Below are 19,985 nucleotides of genomic sequence, written 5' to 3'. Positions count from 1 at the left end.
AGATATTATTGGGTTTCGACCGATGACATCACTAACAATGAGGCTACCCAATTGATGACACGATGCATTTTATATAAGAAGCAGAAAACGTAATAATAATGTATTTAAATATTTATTAAATCAGTTTATTCCGAGGATTAACCTGCAACCTTCGTTGATTAGAAGATTTATATAAGAATTTACCTGGTTATGACATAAAAAGATTTACGACGTAATAAATTGAAAAATAAAACTAAAACGGATTTTTATGTCATTTATATTATTCTAAAAGTACTGATTTTGTGTGTGATACTAATTATTTATAATAAAGTTCAGACAGGAAGTCGTTAGATAAAGTAAATAATACTTTATTTGTTATTGAAATAGAAAAAACTATTTATGAGCGCCTAATATATATATATATATATATATATATATATATATATATATATATATATGTGAGTGTGTATAGTTATGTTTTCGTCATAAATAGTGTTTATATCTTTTATTTGCATAAGTATCTATGGCATCCGCTTTCATAGTGTTCTTAAAATATTACCCTTATTTAAGTGAGCATATAGCTACAGAACGGGCTAGGCTGTGCTCTGCCCATCACGGATAACGACACTAAATTTCTAACGTTGTAAGATCGCAGACATACCTCTGTGTCACTGTGAGGGAGGAGGCAACCTTATTTTAATGTAAACAATAATTCCTGTAAAAATTACCATATGATTGTTTTAGTAGAAAAAGTCGTGAAAATGTATTTAAGAAAATACGAAGGAAACTTTCACAACTGTGGCCATTGTGGTGTGAATTATAGAATGGAGGTTTGAATAAATTAATTATGCAAGAAGGAAACACGAAATAACTTCGAAAGTGAGAAATGCTTGGAGAAGATTAGGAAACAGTAAACAACCTGAAGACCGACAGGTAGTTTGAAGGAAAAAAAAAGTCTGTTTATTTAAGTATCAATAAGTGGAGAGCTAGTCCAGTGGAAATCCGATTTCCACGTACTTTCATATGTTTACTCGTTCTTGTTTGGTTAGGCTTGCTACAGCTTGTAAAACACTATTACTTATAACCAATAGTAACACAAGCAGTCTTTCTCAGCATCAGCTTCACAAAAGATCTTTCTTTGTTCATCGGTGACAGTTTTCTATTGTAAATTTCACTTTATTTGACTTTTTTATTCTATTTTGTGATTTAGTTCAGACTTTCATTTTATATTTCATTTTGAAGTTTTTCGTTATTCACAGAATAAGAGCAGACATGATATAAACGTTTAGTTTTACACAGATTTTATGTAAACCATATTTATAATATATATATATATTATCCTCAGTGAATGTAAATTCCATTTTAGCTTTCACCTTATCATCCAGGCTAAGATCAATATATAAGTGGTTGTTATGTATTAAATGTGGGACAAGAATAAACTAAATGTGTTGTTCGTGTTAGTCAGTAAATAAAAGCCACTGTCTTGTTGAGGCCTTTTATTTAAGATAGTTTACATAGAAATGCACCGAACTGTTCAGCAAACACCTAAACAATGTGCTGTCGTTTCTCTGACATACAGCAACAAGGAGTAGGTTTTGAAACCAACAACATTTAAACATCTATAGCAAACGTTAACTGTTACAACACAGCCAAAGTACAACTAGGGCTGTTAATAAAACATTGCTCTGGTGTCTATAGGTTCTTTTAACAATACCCAACCTTATGTAAGACAACGAAGCATTAGAAATTATTAACACACAATCAAAGAGCGAAAACTAAGGAGATCGTCATGTTTTTCTTCTCAGCTATAATGAGAAAACTTTAAGTACAGAAACCTTCACAACATACGTTTACTTTTTACCTTTCATAGTGGCAAAACTTGTGAAAGACCCATTTCCAAGCGAAACCTCTGTTGCAGAATATACCGTAGAATTATAATTAACTTTTGTCATATAGAGATAAATTATACAAGGTTTTGGTTTGTTTTGTACATTTTACTACACAGCTACAAAATAGGCTGTCTGTACTTTGTCCAACACAATGAATCAAACTTAGGGTTTTAGCATTTTAAATTAGCAAACTCACCGTAAATCAATTGGAGAACATGTTACAAAATTACTTAGAGGTTTGGCTTTGAAAGGGAACTGATCAATCATGAAAAAAAAAACCTTCGCATTAATCTGCAAACAAATAAATGAAACCATTTACTTAATGTACACACCTTCCTGGAAAATGTTTTTTTCAAAGAAAATGATTTGAGTTTACTTCAGTTTTAATAATTTTCGTATAAGAAATGTATTTGTACTAAAACATTTTTCATAGTTATGTTAAAAGTAAAAACAAAACGAAACAAGCTTACATTAAATTAATGAACTTTTGAACTTTTATACATTTAATTTAATTTCAGTATTTTTGAAACTTCAGATTTATACTTCACAATTTCACTCAATGTCTAAGTTTATGTAATATATTTTCTGTGTTTAATATTTTAATATTTTAAGATCACTTTCTTAACACATAATGCCAAATTCATAATTATTTAATTCATGTAAACCGCACATATAATTCAAATACATAAAACAATAAAAATATCTTCTAAACTGGAATTTCACTCTACATGAAATTCCAAACTCTCAATTTGCAGAAGTTGAAACTTAGTCTCATAAATACTATTGCTATAAATATTAAAGTGACTAGGGAGAATGAAATTATAGAAACTTCCATAGAACTGAAAATAATATTACCACAAAGACAAGGGGTGTTTATCACTTGTAATTAGATTAATTTTAAAATATTTAACTTTGGGTTTAAAGCTCGTTGAATGATACGTGATTAGATTCTGGTTTAACTTGTTTGTTTATATTCTATTCTAACATTTGTAAAAAATCAAAGCATGTAATGGATCTAAGCAGCCAGATATGTTACTAAAATAATGGCTCGTACAACATGCAGCAAAATATATTTGTTTTGGAAATGGTAAATAATCGCTATTTAAACGGCAAATTATTTTTCTTAATTAAATACCATTAGATATATGAGTAAACCAATTAATCATAAATAGCTGATTTAATATTTTAAGTTAGATGCAATTAGTAGACAATTAAAAAACAAAATTAGTTTTTTAGTCTTTCGAAAAACAAAACAAAACAAAAGTTACTTGGTAAAATATAAAATCGTTTTCTCGTGAAAACGATGTTATTGTTGTTTTAACAAAAAGCTACATAATAGGCTATCTGCATTCTATCTACCTTGGGGATTGAAGCTCCAGACTGTATCATCGTAAGTCTCTAAAGTAAACCTCTTGGGGACCTTATAAAAGTTCGCAAAAACCTAATTGACTTAAAACATACACAAAAGAGATTTGAATTCGCATATTAAAGAAATATCAAACAAGTCCTATGTCACATTAGACCTATGTTGCCTTTATGAATTTATTCTTTGCTGATTTGAAACCAATCTCAAAAACACATTAGAAAAAGTAATAAAAATAATTCAAACAGCTTGTCTAAGTTTACAAAAAACTTAGTATGCATAATATTCGAAATATAGTTACTACAACTGCGAAAGAAACGTAAACACATGATTATTGTTTCATTTCATTAACAGCATATATACTTTTCTTTTATAAGTAACACTCATCTGTTTGATGAGTAAAAAGATAATTTTAATAAAATAATCAGCTGTTAGTAACTGTTTAGTAGAGTAGAAAAGGTTTGAATTCGATCTTAAATTATAACTTCGGTTGGCAATATCAAAACACGTGTGTTAAAAAGATCTAGGTATGTTAAGACAACAACAAAGCAGTTTCTAATTTCTTAAAACAGAAAATCAAAACACTGTCACTGCTATTACAAATTCACAAACAAATTTTATAAACAGTATAGTGTCACAATGAACGTCAAAGAATTCGTTGGTTTTTTAGAAAGAGTTCTGATAAAGTCTGCAGATGTTTGCACTATTTCTAAACATATACTGATAAATACTCATATCTACACATGCTTTCAGGTACGTGGTTCTGCAAAAACATTACTATAACGTACCATGCGTTAACTTTATGTATAATGTAATAGCAAACATGGAAATATAATTACTGCCTCATATAGAGGTATTGTACGTGACGTTACATGACTTTCTGTTACAATAATCTCAGCAGTACTGGGCGTCAGTCCACACCAATACAAGATTCCAATGTTTTGAGTCTTATGATCAGCTATTAAAAAGGAAATGGAAGGCGTCAAATAACACGATATTAGAAGATAAACGTGTAATTATTCACCTGAGACATATTTACGTTTAACGTCCAATACAGTAGAATAAACTACAGACAGCATGAATTCACTTAGCCCATCATAAGAAGGATGAAAAGATGGTCTTTGCAAATTCATACAAATTGAGTATTAAGCATAAATCATAATCGTAATGACCTAAAGAAACAGCGCACGTACAGTAAATATTACAAGGAGCCATTGTACCATAATTGTTAAATCGAACGTGGCAGGCAATGAAAAATAAACATTAGACAGGTTAAGTGAGCAAGCGCACACTGAACTTCCGACTTGATACATTCAAAACAAAATGAACTCACAACGTCGGCTATACATACATGTTTAACACGAAGACAACGATAATTCACTATTTGAAAAAGTTTAATATTCAAGCTCCGTGACTATTTTAAGGTACTCGAGTGCGCTTTGACTTGTCTACGTATCCAAAATAAGGGAATTTCAAACAAGCCGATAACTAGAAATTAAACTTTAGGGATAAGTATATAATATACTAACATGCAGAATACAAAGAACTGCATCCATTGAATAACACGAAGTAATTTGAAGTGTTTGATACGAAGTCACGTACTCATAATTAATAACCTAAAGTACTTTAGGAATTTGAAAAAAACATGTGACTGTTCTGTAACAATTACGTAGTTGTTGCACGGAATAACTGATAAATTAATTGTGATTTTTTTCTTCTCACTGAAATATGTTACTTTTGTGGTGAATCCACGAATGACGTAGAGACTTGAAAATTTCTTTCTTTGGTTGCTTCCAGTATTGGTGAGCTGTGAATCCGACGAAAACTAGAGGGAGTAGTGAAATAAAAAAAAAAAGGCCTCTACGTCATTCATGTATTCTTCGCTAAAGTGACGTATTTCACACGAAAAGAAAAAATATTAACAATTAATACGTAATAATGTGTACGACTACAATACTTGTTGCTAATAGGATTGAACAACGTTATTTAAAAGGAGAAAAACAGTTTCTTGCACATACAAGTAGTAGTGTGTAAAAAGTTCGATACTGAGATCACGTTTAAGAATTACAGTTGAAAAGTGCCCGTAACATTTACTATCATTCCATAAAACAGGCTATTAATGAATAATTTCGAGAAGTAAGGAGATTTAGAAATAAGGTTATGCTTTTTCATAAACATATAATAACACTCAGTTTTTGTTTATCTTGGAATTGCGCGCGCATGCGCGCGTAATACATTTAAACAAATGTAGACAAATATAGACATTTTGTACAACACATTTAAAACTTATCAAAGTTTTAGAAGACCTGTTAGAATAAAGATACCAATTTGACCGCAAGTGTTTTGCGAGTCTCTTTAGTGTTTGAGTAATACAAAGGGGAACGTACACTTTGACAGTTCACATACAAATAATTCAATATAACTGTTATGATTTATGCACTTTATCTACCAAAACATATGTTTAAAGACACCCAATAATTTTTTTATTGTTCTATATTACAAAAAAGTGAAATTTGTAAGACAATAAAGTATTTAAATATTGCACGGCGATTATTATTTTACGAGAAATATATTAAATTTCATTTTTTGTAATGAAACAAGTTTCATGAAAAATATTTTACACCTAAGTTTTGGTTTTAATATGCCCCCAAAAGGATTACAAATAATTATTTATTTACATAAAGACGAAAAAGAAACGTATTATGGGGAATTAAGAGTAATAAGGAGAAAGAGAAAAACGCATTTACCACACGAAATAAAAATGCAAACCACAAAAGTTATTTCTTGTTTTTAGCGCCACTGTTTATGGTTATCCATATTCATACCATTCTTTTAAAAAGTCTGGTTGGCTGAATGTAAACTGTAGTGTTCGAATACACTTAACCAGTACGTTATGTAGTGGAAGTCAATAATAATCCAGTTGGGGTTATAATGATTACGGTTCCTGCATGATTAGACAAATATAACCACTAATTTTGGATACACTGTAAATGTTTCTTTGGTAATGACGAAAAACCAAAAAAAAAAAAAAAAAATGTTAATAACCTCTTCATCTTCTAAATACAAATAGCATTAAACTTTTAAAGAGTTAAGTTTTGAAAATTAACCAATCAAATCAGTTTGTTTGTATCAACACAGAGTGACTGTATTGGTCGATAAAGTCAGATGTTCAAGTTCACAAGTTCAGACATTAAAAAAATTTAAAGGATGGATCATAAATACGACTGTCGAATTAATCTTACACTTTTTCTATTAGGCTTAAGAGATAATAAAAACCATAATGTTTTGATATCTCGCTGAATACACCGACATTTGATCTCCCCTTTTCTTACTTTAGTTTGCACATACACCGATAAAAGTGGGTTTATTTATAAGTTCGTTGCGTTTCTGCTTATTCAAAATTGTGATGACGTCAGACATTTCGTTACGTGATTCAGGAAGGACAGACTTTCTATGTAAAACCGTATTTTAGAAATACAAGGATATTGTGGAGTTTTATGTTATACTCTGATTTTATAAGTACAATAATACTTTGTCATTCCTAAGTGATCCTGTATTTTCGCTATCTAGGGATTTTCTGCTGTTTCCTTGTAACACCATTGTTTCAGCTATGTAGTTATTTTTCCATGTAATATTGTGTTCAGGCAGTATAATAATATATAATATTCTGTTTTTCTCTTCTAGGTAATATTGTGATTTTTGCTGTACACTTGCTATGTCGTTCAAAGAAATAATTTTTAGGAACTTATAAATGTCCGACTGTTTCCATGTAATACTGTGTTTTTAGCCAAGTAATTTTTCTGTAGTTCCATGCAATATTGTGTTTCAGCAGCCTAATGACATCAAGGTTCTAACACTGTAAAAATGTTCATCTGTTTCCATTTAATTCCATGTCTGAGCAGTACGACAGTGTTTTCATATCAAAATAAGCGCTATTTTCCTATTTTTTTATTTTTGTTAAATAAACATTTAAATAACTTATTTAATGTTGAGTACAATTTGTGTAAACCGAGAAACATTCATGCGCAACAAAAATAAAACAACTTTTTAATATATATTCATATTGAACAAAATAAGCATATCACTTCTAGCATTTGTTTCTAGTGAAATCAAAATAATATTTCATTTTTAAACTATCTGAGTTTTACCCTAAATAATTCTTGGGTTGTTGCCTATGTCAACCATTTAATGCAAATAACTGATAATCTAAGCCTACTTAAACTATGCATATAATACTGTTCGTTGCCAATTTTGATATCTTCAGGGCATATCTTGAACTGAATAACTGAATAGAGAATGACGAGCCATTATTTGTCCTGCTTGAAATAATCTGGGAAAAGTATGAAACGTTTTGATTATTGTGTGCTTACATATAATAACTATTGTTGTTTTACAGGAATTATTACTGTTAACTTGTTTCAATGTCTGCCTTTACATTTTTATTGCCCCTCAAATCCTAACTACAAGTAAAAAGGATATAATTTGTGAATATGAATTCCGTTTCAGCGTTTAGAGAGTTTGTGTATTATGCATTTTTTATTGGAAGGATTATAAATAAGAAATATATATCTGGGGAATTCGAATTCTCAACCTGATCCAACTCTTTATACGCACATGAGCTAAGCTGTTAGGTTGAAGACTGCTAAGAATCAACTATATCCATCCATTGTTTTTATCAAGTGATTGGAAAGAAGGCTGCGAGCTAGGAGCACGCAACACCATAGACGTTTTTAAACCTAACAATAGGATTGTGTGTCACTTAACCTTTCAAATGCGCCACAGCTAAAGTGCAGAGCATGTTCCACTACATCACATCTCGAATAACTTTTTATATATAATTAACTAGATTTCGTGCATTCTACCTCACTTTAGACTAGAGGTACTGAAAAGTTCTCAAAATTATATGTTCCTTTTACTCATGTACATGCTAATTGTAAGTTTTAGTTTGTGTTTTTATAACTATTTCTTCTTTTTTCTACGCGTGCACTTGCTAATAGCGAGCCTCTCTTTGTCATTGAAGAGTGTTTCTAAGGTAATTTAGCCTCTTTTATTCGTGTGCAAACCAATAATGAGTCTGATTTCGTCACTAAAAACGCTTTCTAAGTTCATTTTCATTTTTCTATACGTATAATTAGAGTCTGAGTGCGTCAATGAAAGTGTTTTCTCACACTTATTTCTTCCTTATCTACACATGCACATGGAAACTATTGTTCATCATTAAAGAGTGATTTTTAAAGGTTATTTTTCCCTTTTCTACATGTAAAAAAGCAAATTGTGACTCTAACCTCGTCACTGAAGAATGTTATTTAAAGTTGTCTTTTTCTCTAAGTGTCTAAATGTCAACTGATGAGTGGAACTTGCTCTCTAAACTCAGTATACAGTAAAAAAATGAACTTCTGAATTTAAAAAAAAATGTTTTTGTTACGTGCAAAATTGTCAGTATTATTATTTTATATTTTGCTTGTACACAGTAGATTATAATGTAGTTATTACCATCATCATGTGCTGACTGCTGTTATAATATAGTTACTATCATCATGATGTGTTAACATGCTGTTATAATATAGTTATTATCACAATTATGTGCTGACTACTGTTACAATATCGTTCTTACCATCATCATATGTTGACATGACTGTTATAATATAGTTATTACCATAATTAGGTGCTGAGCTACCGTGAAGACTTCGAAACTTGAATCGTAATTTATTGAGTGACAACACACTCACAGGAAAATGAAGCTACTACTTACAGTTTGTTATGAAAAAGTTTTGACCCTTGACTTCACATGTGATAATAACTGAACGATAGACAATGTAATTTATGATAAGTCACTGAAGCAAGTCTGAGATCCTACTTTAGTTGTAAGAATATACAAACTAAAATAAATGTCATATTTGAGTACAGATATATACATACACATAACACAACAGTTATATTGAATTCATCATCAGAAAAAAAGAAAACAAAGTACAACAGTATTTTTCTACCCTTGATGACTCTTAAAATAAAATACATAATGTTGTATGAAGTATGTACAAGGCTGTTAGGATTAATAGAAGAATGCATTAAGAATTTTTAGTCTATTTGACAGATACTAATTGTAAATACGTATGTAAATACAAGCTCGCTATAAACATACATTCACCAAATGTATTATACATGACACGTGTCAATAGTTCGTTGTAAGGATCCTGAATCTAATGGAGATACATTTTACTATCTAGTTGTTGCATACAATTTTAATTAACAAACACATTCGTCAGTGGAACGTTGAAGAAAAGGAGTGAGTGTTGGCTACATCAAGTTGTATAAGCAAGCACAAGTATGAATTAACTTACGTGTAGTATACTTGGCCGATACACTATATGAATATAAATACTACTATAATACACAATACGTCCAGAGAAAGAGAGTAAAATGGATAATATGGCTCTCCAATAACATATGACTAAATGGTAAACGTATATATCGAGATCAACAGACACACATGTACAAGCACTTTTTATGTCCTACTGTAAACAGATAATAATATTTTGAATTAAGTTTTTATACACAGAAGACTACTTACTATCCACCTAAATAACCTGTTGCTCTACGAAAATATGAAATGTTTATAATTTGAGTTCGATGATCTACAACAAGCAATACTAACAAAGGCTCCCTCATCAAAACAACTTGCACTAAAGATGAAACTATTATTCGAGATGGAGACGCCCTCTTTTATCACTTAACTTCCTTAAAAACATAGCTTTAAGACTGCTGCGCAAAAATATTCACATAATAGTATGGTATATTTAGTTGCTAGTCAAATCCTAGAAACTGATATTACAACGGAGTCAAAACCTGAGGTACAAACAAAATTGCATTTAAAATGACAATTCACACTTAATATTTCAACTCATGTTTTATGGATAAAAGATGAAAATGTGTGTGTGTGTGTGTGTGTGTGTGTGTGTGTATATATATATATAACTTAGCATCGTTATACAGTTCATGGTGTTAACAAAACTTAGACTAACAACAATTTTACTGGAACATACGTAGATAATAATTTATACTAAACTATTTCATATTAGTTGTTATTAAGTTTTTTTTCGGCAAGCAGTATTAGTATCTATTATATTATTTAATACGCAACTATTAGAGAAATGCGTATTAAAAACTACATTAATATTTCAATGTAAATTTTCGTGTTGAACAAAATAACAATTAAAGAAAACTATTACTTTACTTGTATTTTGTTAAAAGACATAAATACAAATCATGATTTGGAGAATGCAAAACTTAAGTTCGAGATGAAACAATCAAGAGGATTTGAGATTCTGAAAAAAAACAACATTATCGGAGACAACTCGTAATTGAATTATTTTACTTGTGTTTTCAATAGTAATTCAGAAAATACGTTAGAAAGGTTCAAGAATAAAACGTTGGGTATGGCGACTGACTTGTCTTTTACTTATTATAAATAATCTGCATAATACTAGGTATTGATATTTGGTTTTCTTATATTAAGTGTTACTGTTGAGAGTAGATCCCAGAAAACTGATAATCCAGTAACAAGTTCAAGAGTAGATCGGGAATGATATTTCTTTAGAGCTAAAACGTTATTTATTCTATAACCACCTGTACTGGTATATTTTATTTCTACTGAAGAATGAATAAATAGAACATTATACTCATGGGTTGTCGGACACCAGTTTATGAAGCATAGACTTTCATCACTCTTTGTCCGGAAAAACAGAGACTATGGAATTTCCCGAAACTGATCTATCGTAGTAACATGTGATGAATCCAAGTATACGGTTGACCTTTTGTTTCTTTTTCATCAAAATTCACAACTTCAAATTGTAAACAAATTACAATCTGTAAAGAAACGCAAGTTTCACAAATGATCACCTTTAGCGATCCTGAAAAACGTAATAAGTAAAAATCAAATCATTTGTAATAAGAAATGTCTCGTATGACTAAACACGAAACAAATATCTCAAGTTATGACATTCTATAAACAACTGGCGAACAAAAAATTGTATAAATATGTCCAAAGAGGGATAGATTTACTTTGAGACAGTCAAGTGCAAGTAGATAAATTGTTTCTATGTAATACAAAAAACTTGAAAGGAAACAGAATAACGATGAAAATTATCAAAGAATAATTGTGGATTTAGTAAAAAAAATAAATAACTGTTTAATTACATAACAAAACTGGTATCAATAATAATTATATTATTATTGCCTTTAGGCGAACATCACTTACTCTTACTGTCAGTAACGACTAGTGTCAACTATTCATTTTCTTCACAGGGTAATAAGAAAAAATAAGAATCACATGTCTATTTCTAATTAGCTTATAGGAATCACATAACTATTTTTATTAGCTTTCTTAAACATTTTTAGTCCGCGATGCTGCAATATTTTTTTATAACAATAAATAAAGAAGACTGAAAATTTACTACATTCAAAAGCTACAGTGTTTAGATAAAAACAAAACTGAAGTTCAATAATAAAACTAGTTGTAATACCGTTCACCCCTACTCCACTGAATTACAATGGATAAGACAAACTCTTGAAATTCTTCGTGGTATAATGTTAACATAATGAAAAAAGTTATATTAACAATAGAAGCTATTTAACTCTAAAAGTGCAATAAATATGTACATTTAACTGAAAATGTTAGAAAAAAACTTACAGAGGAAACATTCAAATTGTGGAAAAGCAAAACAAATTGAATATAAGAAATACGATTCCACTACTTTCCCTTTCAGCATTTTGAAATGGCTGCTTTTAGATAACTCTATCATTTTACTCCATTGCTGTGAGAAGCACAGGCGTATTCGTTTTTGTTTTTTGCACTTGGCACCAGCTTGTGGGGGAACTCTATAATAATTCCTCAAAAGTCCGCTGTTTAATTAGAGTGGCACTTGTTTCTTTACAGTCACCTGATGAAAGTGCTTATAGTTCTTGAATTAACACTAGAAAAATTCGTTGTTTGGGTAACCCTCACTCGGAGAAGGCTTGCTGATCAATTTGTCCGCCAGATGGTGCTTGAGGGAGTTAGCGACTGAAACCTTTATTAGAAACTACCAAAAAATCTAGGCTTAAGATATTATTTAAACTATTTACTTAGTATTTGTGCTTCTTAGATAAAGTGAAATGAAATATTGCAATACAAAACACTTGCACACACAGTAGAACTTTGTCTTGATCAGAAAGTTATGCATGAATAATGTTTTACAGTCAACTAAAGTTTTAAAAATAAATACAAAGTTGAAACGCATTGATTGTTTACATTTGATAAAGCAAACCAAATCGGATTTTCCTCTGTGTTTAAACCTAAAGTTTCTAAAACTTGTAACAAAAAAGTACGTAAGCGTTTGTATTCTCCGATAGGTATAATTTAGCGTAATGGATAATAGAAAATACAAAAAAAAATCGATTAACGAAATACTGCTGACCAAATTGATATTATGATATGGGAACTACAGTATTAAACGGTTCCGATAGCTGTTTCTCCCCAAGCACCAGAAGACTGTATTCATTCAAACATTGTGTGAAGGCAGGAGCTATGGTGGTTGATTTGCATGCAACACTACAGACATCAACAGAACAGTCGGACATTGCATAGCACAGTGGCGCCCTCACTGTAGCACACATTTTCCTTCTATAGTGGTCTTGAGTTCATTTACTTGTGTTTCCAACGTATTCTTCAGTTCTGAAAGATAAGGACATTTTCTTATAAACATTTGCTGAAAATTATAAACTACTTTCAGTATTTATACCAAACTCAGTTCTGAAAGACAAAAAAAAAAAGTTACAAACGTTTGCTGAAAATTATAGACTTCTTTCAGCAACTATATTAAAATAACCAAATTGCAAACATGCTATCGGGTGGTTCTAATTCTTCATCTGTATGTAAAAATAATCTAGAAGGAAACCTGGATCTACTAGTGATACTACAGAGTGCTAACGGACAATTTACTGTTATTCTGTTGAAATACATTTTAGAAACACAAAGAAAACTAAATTTTCGATATTTAGATATAGTGAGCATCATATATGCACAATAACATGTATTTCTAATAATAATTATTCAAGATTGCTTTGCTTTCAATTTTGCGCAAAGCTACACGAGGGCTATCTATTCTAGTCCTGAAAGCTAGTCATCACCATGAATGACTACAGGGAAGACAGATAGTCATCAACAACCTTTGAAATTCTTGGGCTACTCTTTTACCAACGAATAGGGGGATTGACCCTCACATGATATTACCCTACAGCAGAAAAGGTGAGCGTGTTTGGTGAAACAGGAATTCGAACCAATGATCCTCAGATTGCAAGTCAAGCGCTATAACTTCCTGGTCGATTATTCGATAACTGTTATTGTTATGCAAGACATAAGTCAATTTATTGCCAACAGATATGAAACAGGTACATTAAAAGTGGAACATCTTTTTCTTAACACAGCCTGACGTTATCGTACAGGCATTCCAAATCCTATTCATGTAATATACTTCCTATTCAATCACAGGATCATTTTTTTATAGCATGAAAACTTTTCAGCTTAGAAAAGTTTTGAAAAGTTAAAAAAACGGAGCTCGTTCGCGGATTAGTGACCTTAATAAGTAACCGGATTTGAATGTTTTATGAAATCCATTACCATAATCCATTTCTTTGTTATTAATCAAAGAGCTTTCTGTGCTCTACCGAGCACGGGTATCAAAACTCGATTTTTATTGTCACAGGTCCTCACACTTATCAATGAATTATCGATGGGAGGCAAATGATTAGTTATGTTTCCTAGTGTGATAAGTTATAATGCTTTATAAGATTGGATTCAATATTTAGTGAGATTAGTGACAATAAATTGTATGATTACTTGTGACGGTTTATAAAATCTACTTCGAATGGCTAATAATATCGGTTACAACATTTTACAACACTGATTACAACGGTTGTAAAAGATTGTTTACTGTGGTATATAATGTTGTTTACTGTGGTATATAATGTTATTCAAACAGTAGAACTTATTATTTCTTACTATAGTCACCCTAAATTGATCATAGTCCGTCTGTACATCCCACATCTGTAGGCTTAACAATACTGGTGTAATCATAGCCACTATGAACAGACTGATGTTTGATGTATGAAAATTAATTTTACTAATAGTTTGGCTCGTAATAAACAAAATGAATCTCATTTGATGCAAACCTGCTGCCTCTGCAAAGAGAAAAAAGCACCTTAAATCGTAATTGACAAGTAACATTGAGCGAGGTTCATAGGACAAACATTATCTATTTTATTTTCATTCATTTGTTTAATTTCATTTAGTATTTCTTCCATAATCATATCTCATCCTAGCGGTTATCCCTCCTACAATTAGAATCAATGGTTTCTAATACTGGATACGGTGGTCGACAAGATTGGTTACAATGTATCATGTAATTAGTCATAATAGCTTAAGAGATGGTTTTGATGGTTTATCATATTAGAGCGATGAAACTGTGTTTTCTTATAGCAAAGCCACATCGCGTTATCTGCTTAGTCCACCAAGGAGGATCGAACCCCTGATTTTAGCGTTGTAAATCCGTAGACTTACCCTGTACTAGCAGGGGGCTGTTGAAAAGTAAGAATATAGCCATGGGTTATTCCAAATGGCTTTAAAATTTGTGATCAATTCATAATACATTTCAAAGTTAGAAATGTACTAAATTAATTTTCAGGTATTTAACTATATAACAATATTTCTGTACAAAATAGTAATCAGGAAATGCATTCTTCTTGTTTCATATATAAAAACCGTATTCATAAATGGAAGACTTTGCTTTTAATATAAAGCAAAAAAACGTTTTACATAGATCGACGATAACTTAAGTATCACAACCCGTTTAGAACAGCCATTAACAAAAGTGTAACATTTCTTAGATTAATCAAGTTTTACGAAAAAAACAGATTAAATTGATAAATAAGTCTGTTTATATGAACAAAACACAGAACACAATAAAAGAGACAAAAATTGTTAAAGTTCGTATGTTTCGTTCTTTCATTGGAGTATTTCTGCTGTGTACATCTTGTAGACGTGACAGGCTTTCTTTGACAAGATCTCCACAGAAGCCTGTTTAAAAGTTACGAACTTTAAGTTTGATCACTAATTGAGTTTCCAATTTATCATAATCAGATTCTCGAACTTCACCGCTATTTATACAGATAAAAAAGTCCTGAAGTTCTCCGATGAACTTCATGTCAAGATGATTTCATTTTTTACTGGTTCAGTTGTGTAGAGTGAGGTTTCTTTATACAAAAAGCCAAAAATTGGATTCTATTTCTTTTTTTTTTAGTATTTCAACATATAACAAGGTTTATTTGTAACTGGATGTTCAAACCATTATTATGAGATTAAAGTACTCTAATAGTATTTCGAAAATTAAGATTCGAAATTCTCCAAACCTCTAAGTGTCAAGAGCTTTTCATTCACAGTCACCAATGACACGTTAGGTGCTGGAAACATTTCTGGAAACGTAATCTACCTGAAGAAGATTGTGTTCTATTCAAGGACTACCCCAAATATTTGTCTTATTTTATATAAATAAATGTTATGAGCCAGTTTCATTTCCTTTGAATTTTTTTATTTTTTTTTATGGCCCGGCATGGCCAAGCGTGTTAAGGCGTGCTATTCGTAATCTGAAGGTCGCGGGTTCGCATCCCGGTCGCGCCAAACATGCTCGCCCTTTCAGCCATGGGGGCGTTATAATGTGACGGTCAATCCCACTATTCATTGATAAAAGAGTAGCCCAAGGAGTGGCTGTGGGTGGTGGTGACTAGCTGCCTTCCCTCTAGTCTTACACTGCTAAATTAGGGACGGCTAGCACAGATAGCCCTCGAGTAGCTTTGTGCGAAATTCCAAAACAAACAAAATGTTTTCGTTTAGTTGATGTGTATGAAGTGTAGTTAAAGGTCAAATTAATTTTATTTTTTATGATTGAAAGGTGGTTTTTCATTATAACTCGGTAAAACTTACTCATATGGGTTTTGAAACCAAATCTATATTTGAATGTAGTCGACAGCACAGTAATTGAGTAATTCCGTCTAAAATGTAGCCATAGAAATTTATTTTTTGGTGTAACTGTTTTTCAGCGAGCGTTTGTTAAAAATACCGCTAAACCTAATCACTAAATTTATGGATGGATATTCAGTATAATTTACCAAGATTTGTGAAATACCTTGTTAAAAATAGATCAATCTGAGGTACAACAGTAAACTTTATGGATGGATATTCAATATAATACACCAAGATTTGTGAAATACTAGTGACTTCAACTTATTTCTTTCTGACTAGTTATTCACTAATATACGCCAAATTTCATAACTCACTAGTGAAAATCATTTTGGTTCTTTGCATTTCTTTATCTCGTTTCTTTGTAAGTACATATTCAGCACAATACATCAAGTTTTATGATGACTCATTAATAAAACTATTTCCTTTTTTATAAGCTTATACATATTCAGCATAATATATTAAGTTTTATAACTCACTAATTAAATAATTCCTTTTTTATCTGTGGCTAGAAATTCAGTTCAACACACCAAGTTTCATTATTTACCATATAAATCAGATTGTTCCTAAATGCTCAGGATAATACACAACTCACTAGTGAAATCATCTTGTTCCTCAGCTTCCTGCTCTGCAGCTAGTTCTGCTGGGGTCTTCTTCCTTCTGTTGAGGCTGCTAGCTGCAATAGCCTGGTTCATTTCTGCTTCTTTCTCTTCTTTCTTTGATCCCGTACTATTTTAAATAAAGGTACCCACGAGTAGTTAATGAACTTTTATAAATATACGTCCATGATATCAATAAAGGTTTTGCAAGAGAGTTGAATGGAACAGAGTCGTCTGATACAGATTAAAATAGCAAGAACAAACCAAAACTAGGATGTCCTCAGTTAACGATAAAAGTGCAATTCATATTAATAAAACATATACACAGACACGGTCCTGTCTGTATGGAGAACTGAGAACCGATCTAATTAATACAGTAACGTTAAATAAACCCTTACCGCAAGTTTTGAGAACATTCAGTTGAGGATCATGTTTAGGATTGTAATTTATCAGCGCGTTTTCATAATTATCGCAAAGCATTCAACCTGAGTTCACTACAAAAGTAATTAAAGTTATACACATGCTTAGATTGTTTGTTTTGAATTTCACGCAAAGCTACACGAGGGCTATCTGCGCTAGCCCTCCTTAATTTAACTGTGTAAGACTAGAGGGAAGGCAGCTAGTCATCACCACCCACCACCAACTTTTGGGCTACTCTTTTACCAACAAATAGTGGGATTGACCATCACATGATAACGCTCTCACAGCTGAAAGGGACAGCATGTTCGGTGCGACATGATTCGAACCCGTGACCTCAGATTACGAGTCGAGCGCCGTAACCACCTGGCCAGGTTACATTCTTATAAATATAACTTAAATAAATTCATACGTACTCGATATGCTGTAGATTACATATATAAAAGTAACAGTTAGTAATTTATGTTTATTAGATGGAGTATATTTATGTCATTGATCAACTTCCATTATTTTACAATGTAATAAACACAGTGTAAACGTAACCATATTATGTATTTAATAATACACAGGCTCTAGACAGTCACTTTTTTGTGAAACGCTTAACATACAATATTTTGTTTTCCTTTTGCTTGACTTTTGGTAAACTACCTGTAAAGTTGGGTACTTTGAATACTACACCACCATCTGTGATTTAAAAATGTAAAAGTGTAAAAAAAATTCTAAATACATATAAACAAATTATAATATTACATAGACACTAAATTTCTTGAAATATTCATTTATCAGTTTTCTATCATAATTTCCCTGAAAATGTTTCTCAAACAATCTTTATGCTGGTTCATCTGCTTTGCACATCATTCCAATGATGCAGATTATATTTTAAATGAATTATGGCTACATTGAGCGAATGTAGCGACCTCTGGTCACCATTTCAAGGGACCATGGATTTTTTTCCACATGTTCAAATTAGCAAGCTCACATAGAACTACTGCTCTAAAATGAATAGTATTACGTTTTATTGATTTTTCAAATACAAAATAAATTCCAGAATACTGTGTGTAAACAGAGTTGATAAAATTAGAGTAAAATATTTTGAATATGTAAATTCTCCAGTCATGTAACAATCAAAGCCGATATACGGTCATAGTGGAATGGAATGTATCAAAAGTGCATTTTGACATTTTTGTCTTTTTTGTGGGTAGTATAACGTCACCAAAACCCGATCAATTTGGAGACGAAAAGTAGCTCTTTCCGCGCAAAATATTCATACACTCAGATCTCGAACAGCCCGGCATGATCAGGTGGTTAGGGCGTTTAACTCGCTATCTTAGGGACACAGATTCGAATCCCCGTCACAACAAACGTGCTTGCCCTTTCAGCCGTGTGTGTGTTACAATTTTACGGTCAATCTTAATGTTTGTAGATAAAAGAGTAGCCAAAGAGTTGACTAAGGGTAGAGATGACTAGCTGCCTTCCCTCTAGTCTTACACTACTAAATTAGGGACAGCTAGCGCAAATAGTTCTCATGTAGTTTTGCGCAAAATTCAAACAAATACCAAATCAGATCACAAATAAATTTTAGATCCGGTATTTAGGATTTCCAATTTGGGATACCTCTTGTACTTAATTTAATTAAAAATCTGAAGGGAGAAATATGGATTACCTTGCATAACTATGATAATCTATAAGAGGATGTATAGCTAGTCTTACACCAGATGAGGTATGCAAAGATTATGAAAAGTAAGCAGAAAGGAGTTGTATGCCTTGGACATGACAACTTTACGATGTATTATTTTAACACTGAAATTACGCTGAAAGGCTAGTAATAGTTTCAGTATATCTGCACACACAGTTACCAAAAAGCTTTTTTGATAAATGTTATCTTACTGTTGAAAAAGTAGCCTTTCTACAAAAGTTTTGGTATTCTTAATTATTACAATTGGTTTTGACAGATTCCCTCACGATTTTATCAAAACTGAATCAAGTTCAGAAATCCTAGCTGAGTAGAATTTTTACTGAGTTATGTGATTGCCATTAGAACGTTTTCCTACAACATCAGAACTCATTAAAAATCAATAACTACCCAAACCATTACACAATTTAATATTTTCCTTCAAGTGATAAAAACTGCCAGATTAGTGAGCAAGTAAAGGTCCAAGCCATTATATAGTATGTAATGAAAGTAAATAATTGTAGAATAGAATATCTCTACTCACTGCAACTATTTCACCATGAATTTTAGCGTTCTAAGCTCTCAAACTCACCATAAGAGAAAAAAAAGAAATATTTAATATTTGAAAGACTTAAAGTACAGAAGATAAATTTATAATTTATTATAAATTTTGTACATATAAAGACTGCTTTGTTAACGATGTTTCAACTTCAACTGAATAAGCTGATCGGATAACATCATTAATCTCTTGGACAAATTTAAAGTCTAGGTTCTCATACTACATACTAATGTTATAAAAATCAGTGACAGAGTGATTTTATTTTCTTCTTGTGGTTTTTTTCTTGAAGATATGATGTTTTGTTTTGGGCATTCCCTATACAGTGATAAGTCTTTTCATCTATGGCAAAATACCAATGCTTCAATTTCAGGTCAAGTTTTTTAAGTATAAGAAAGTCTTCACTTATTCTACATATTCTTTGAAAAATAAGCATTTACTGAATCTTCTGGGAGGGAA

General features: G+C 31.4%; 1 protein-coding gene across 1 annotated transcript in view; it reads right to left on the bottom strand.

Moving 5' to 3' along the window:
- Positions 1-1,460: 1,460 nt before the first annotated feature.
- The window catches only part of LOC143229067 (complexin-like), a 135,222-nt gene continuing 116,697 nt past the window's right edge, over positions 1,461-19,985 (bottom strand). Inside the window, 3 exon segments of the mRNA XM_076460823.1 lie at positions 1,461-12,943; positions 16,878-17,002; positions 17,004-17,011. Coding sequence (XP_076316938.1) covers positions 12,870-12,943; positions 16,878-17,002; positions 17,004-17,011 — 207 coding nt within the window. The 3' untranslated portion in view covers positions 1,461-12,869.

This window comes from Tachypleus tridentatus, chromosome 10 (genome assembly GCF_004210375.1).
Source record: "Tachypleus tridentatus isolate NWPU-2018 chromosome 10, ASM421037v1, whole genome shotgun sequence".
Taxonomy (NCBI): Eukaryota; Metazoa; Arthropoda; class Merostomata; order Xiphosura; family Limulidae; genus Tachypleus; species Tachypleus tridentatus.
Note: the sequence above shows the minus strand (reverse complement) of the source record. Positions and strands in the feature narration are given on the sequence as shown.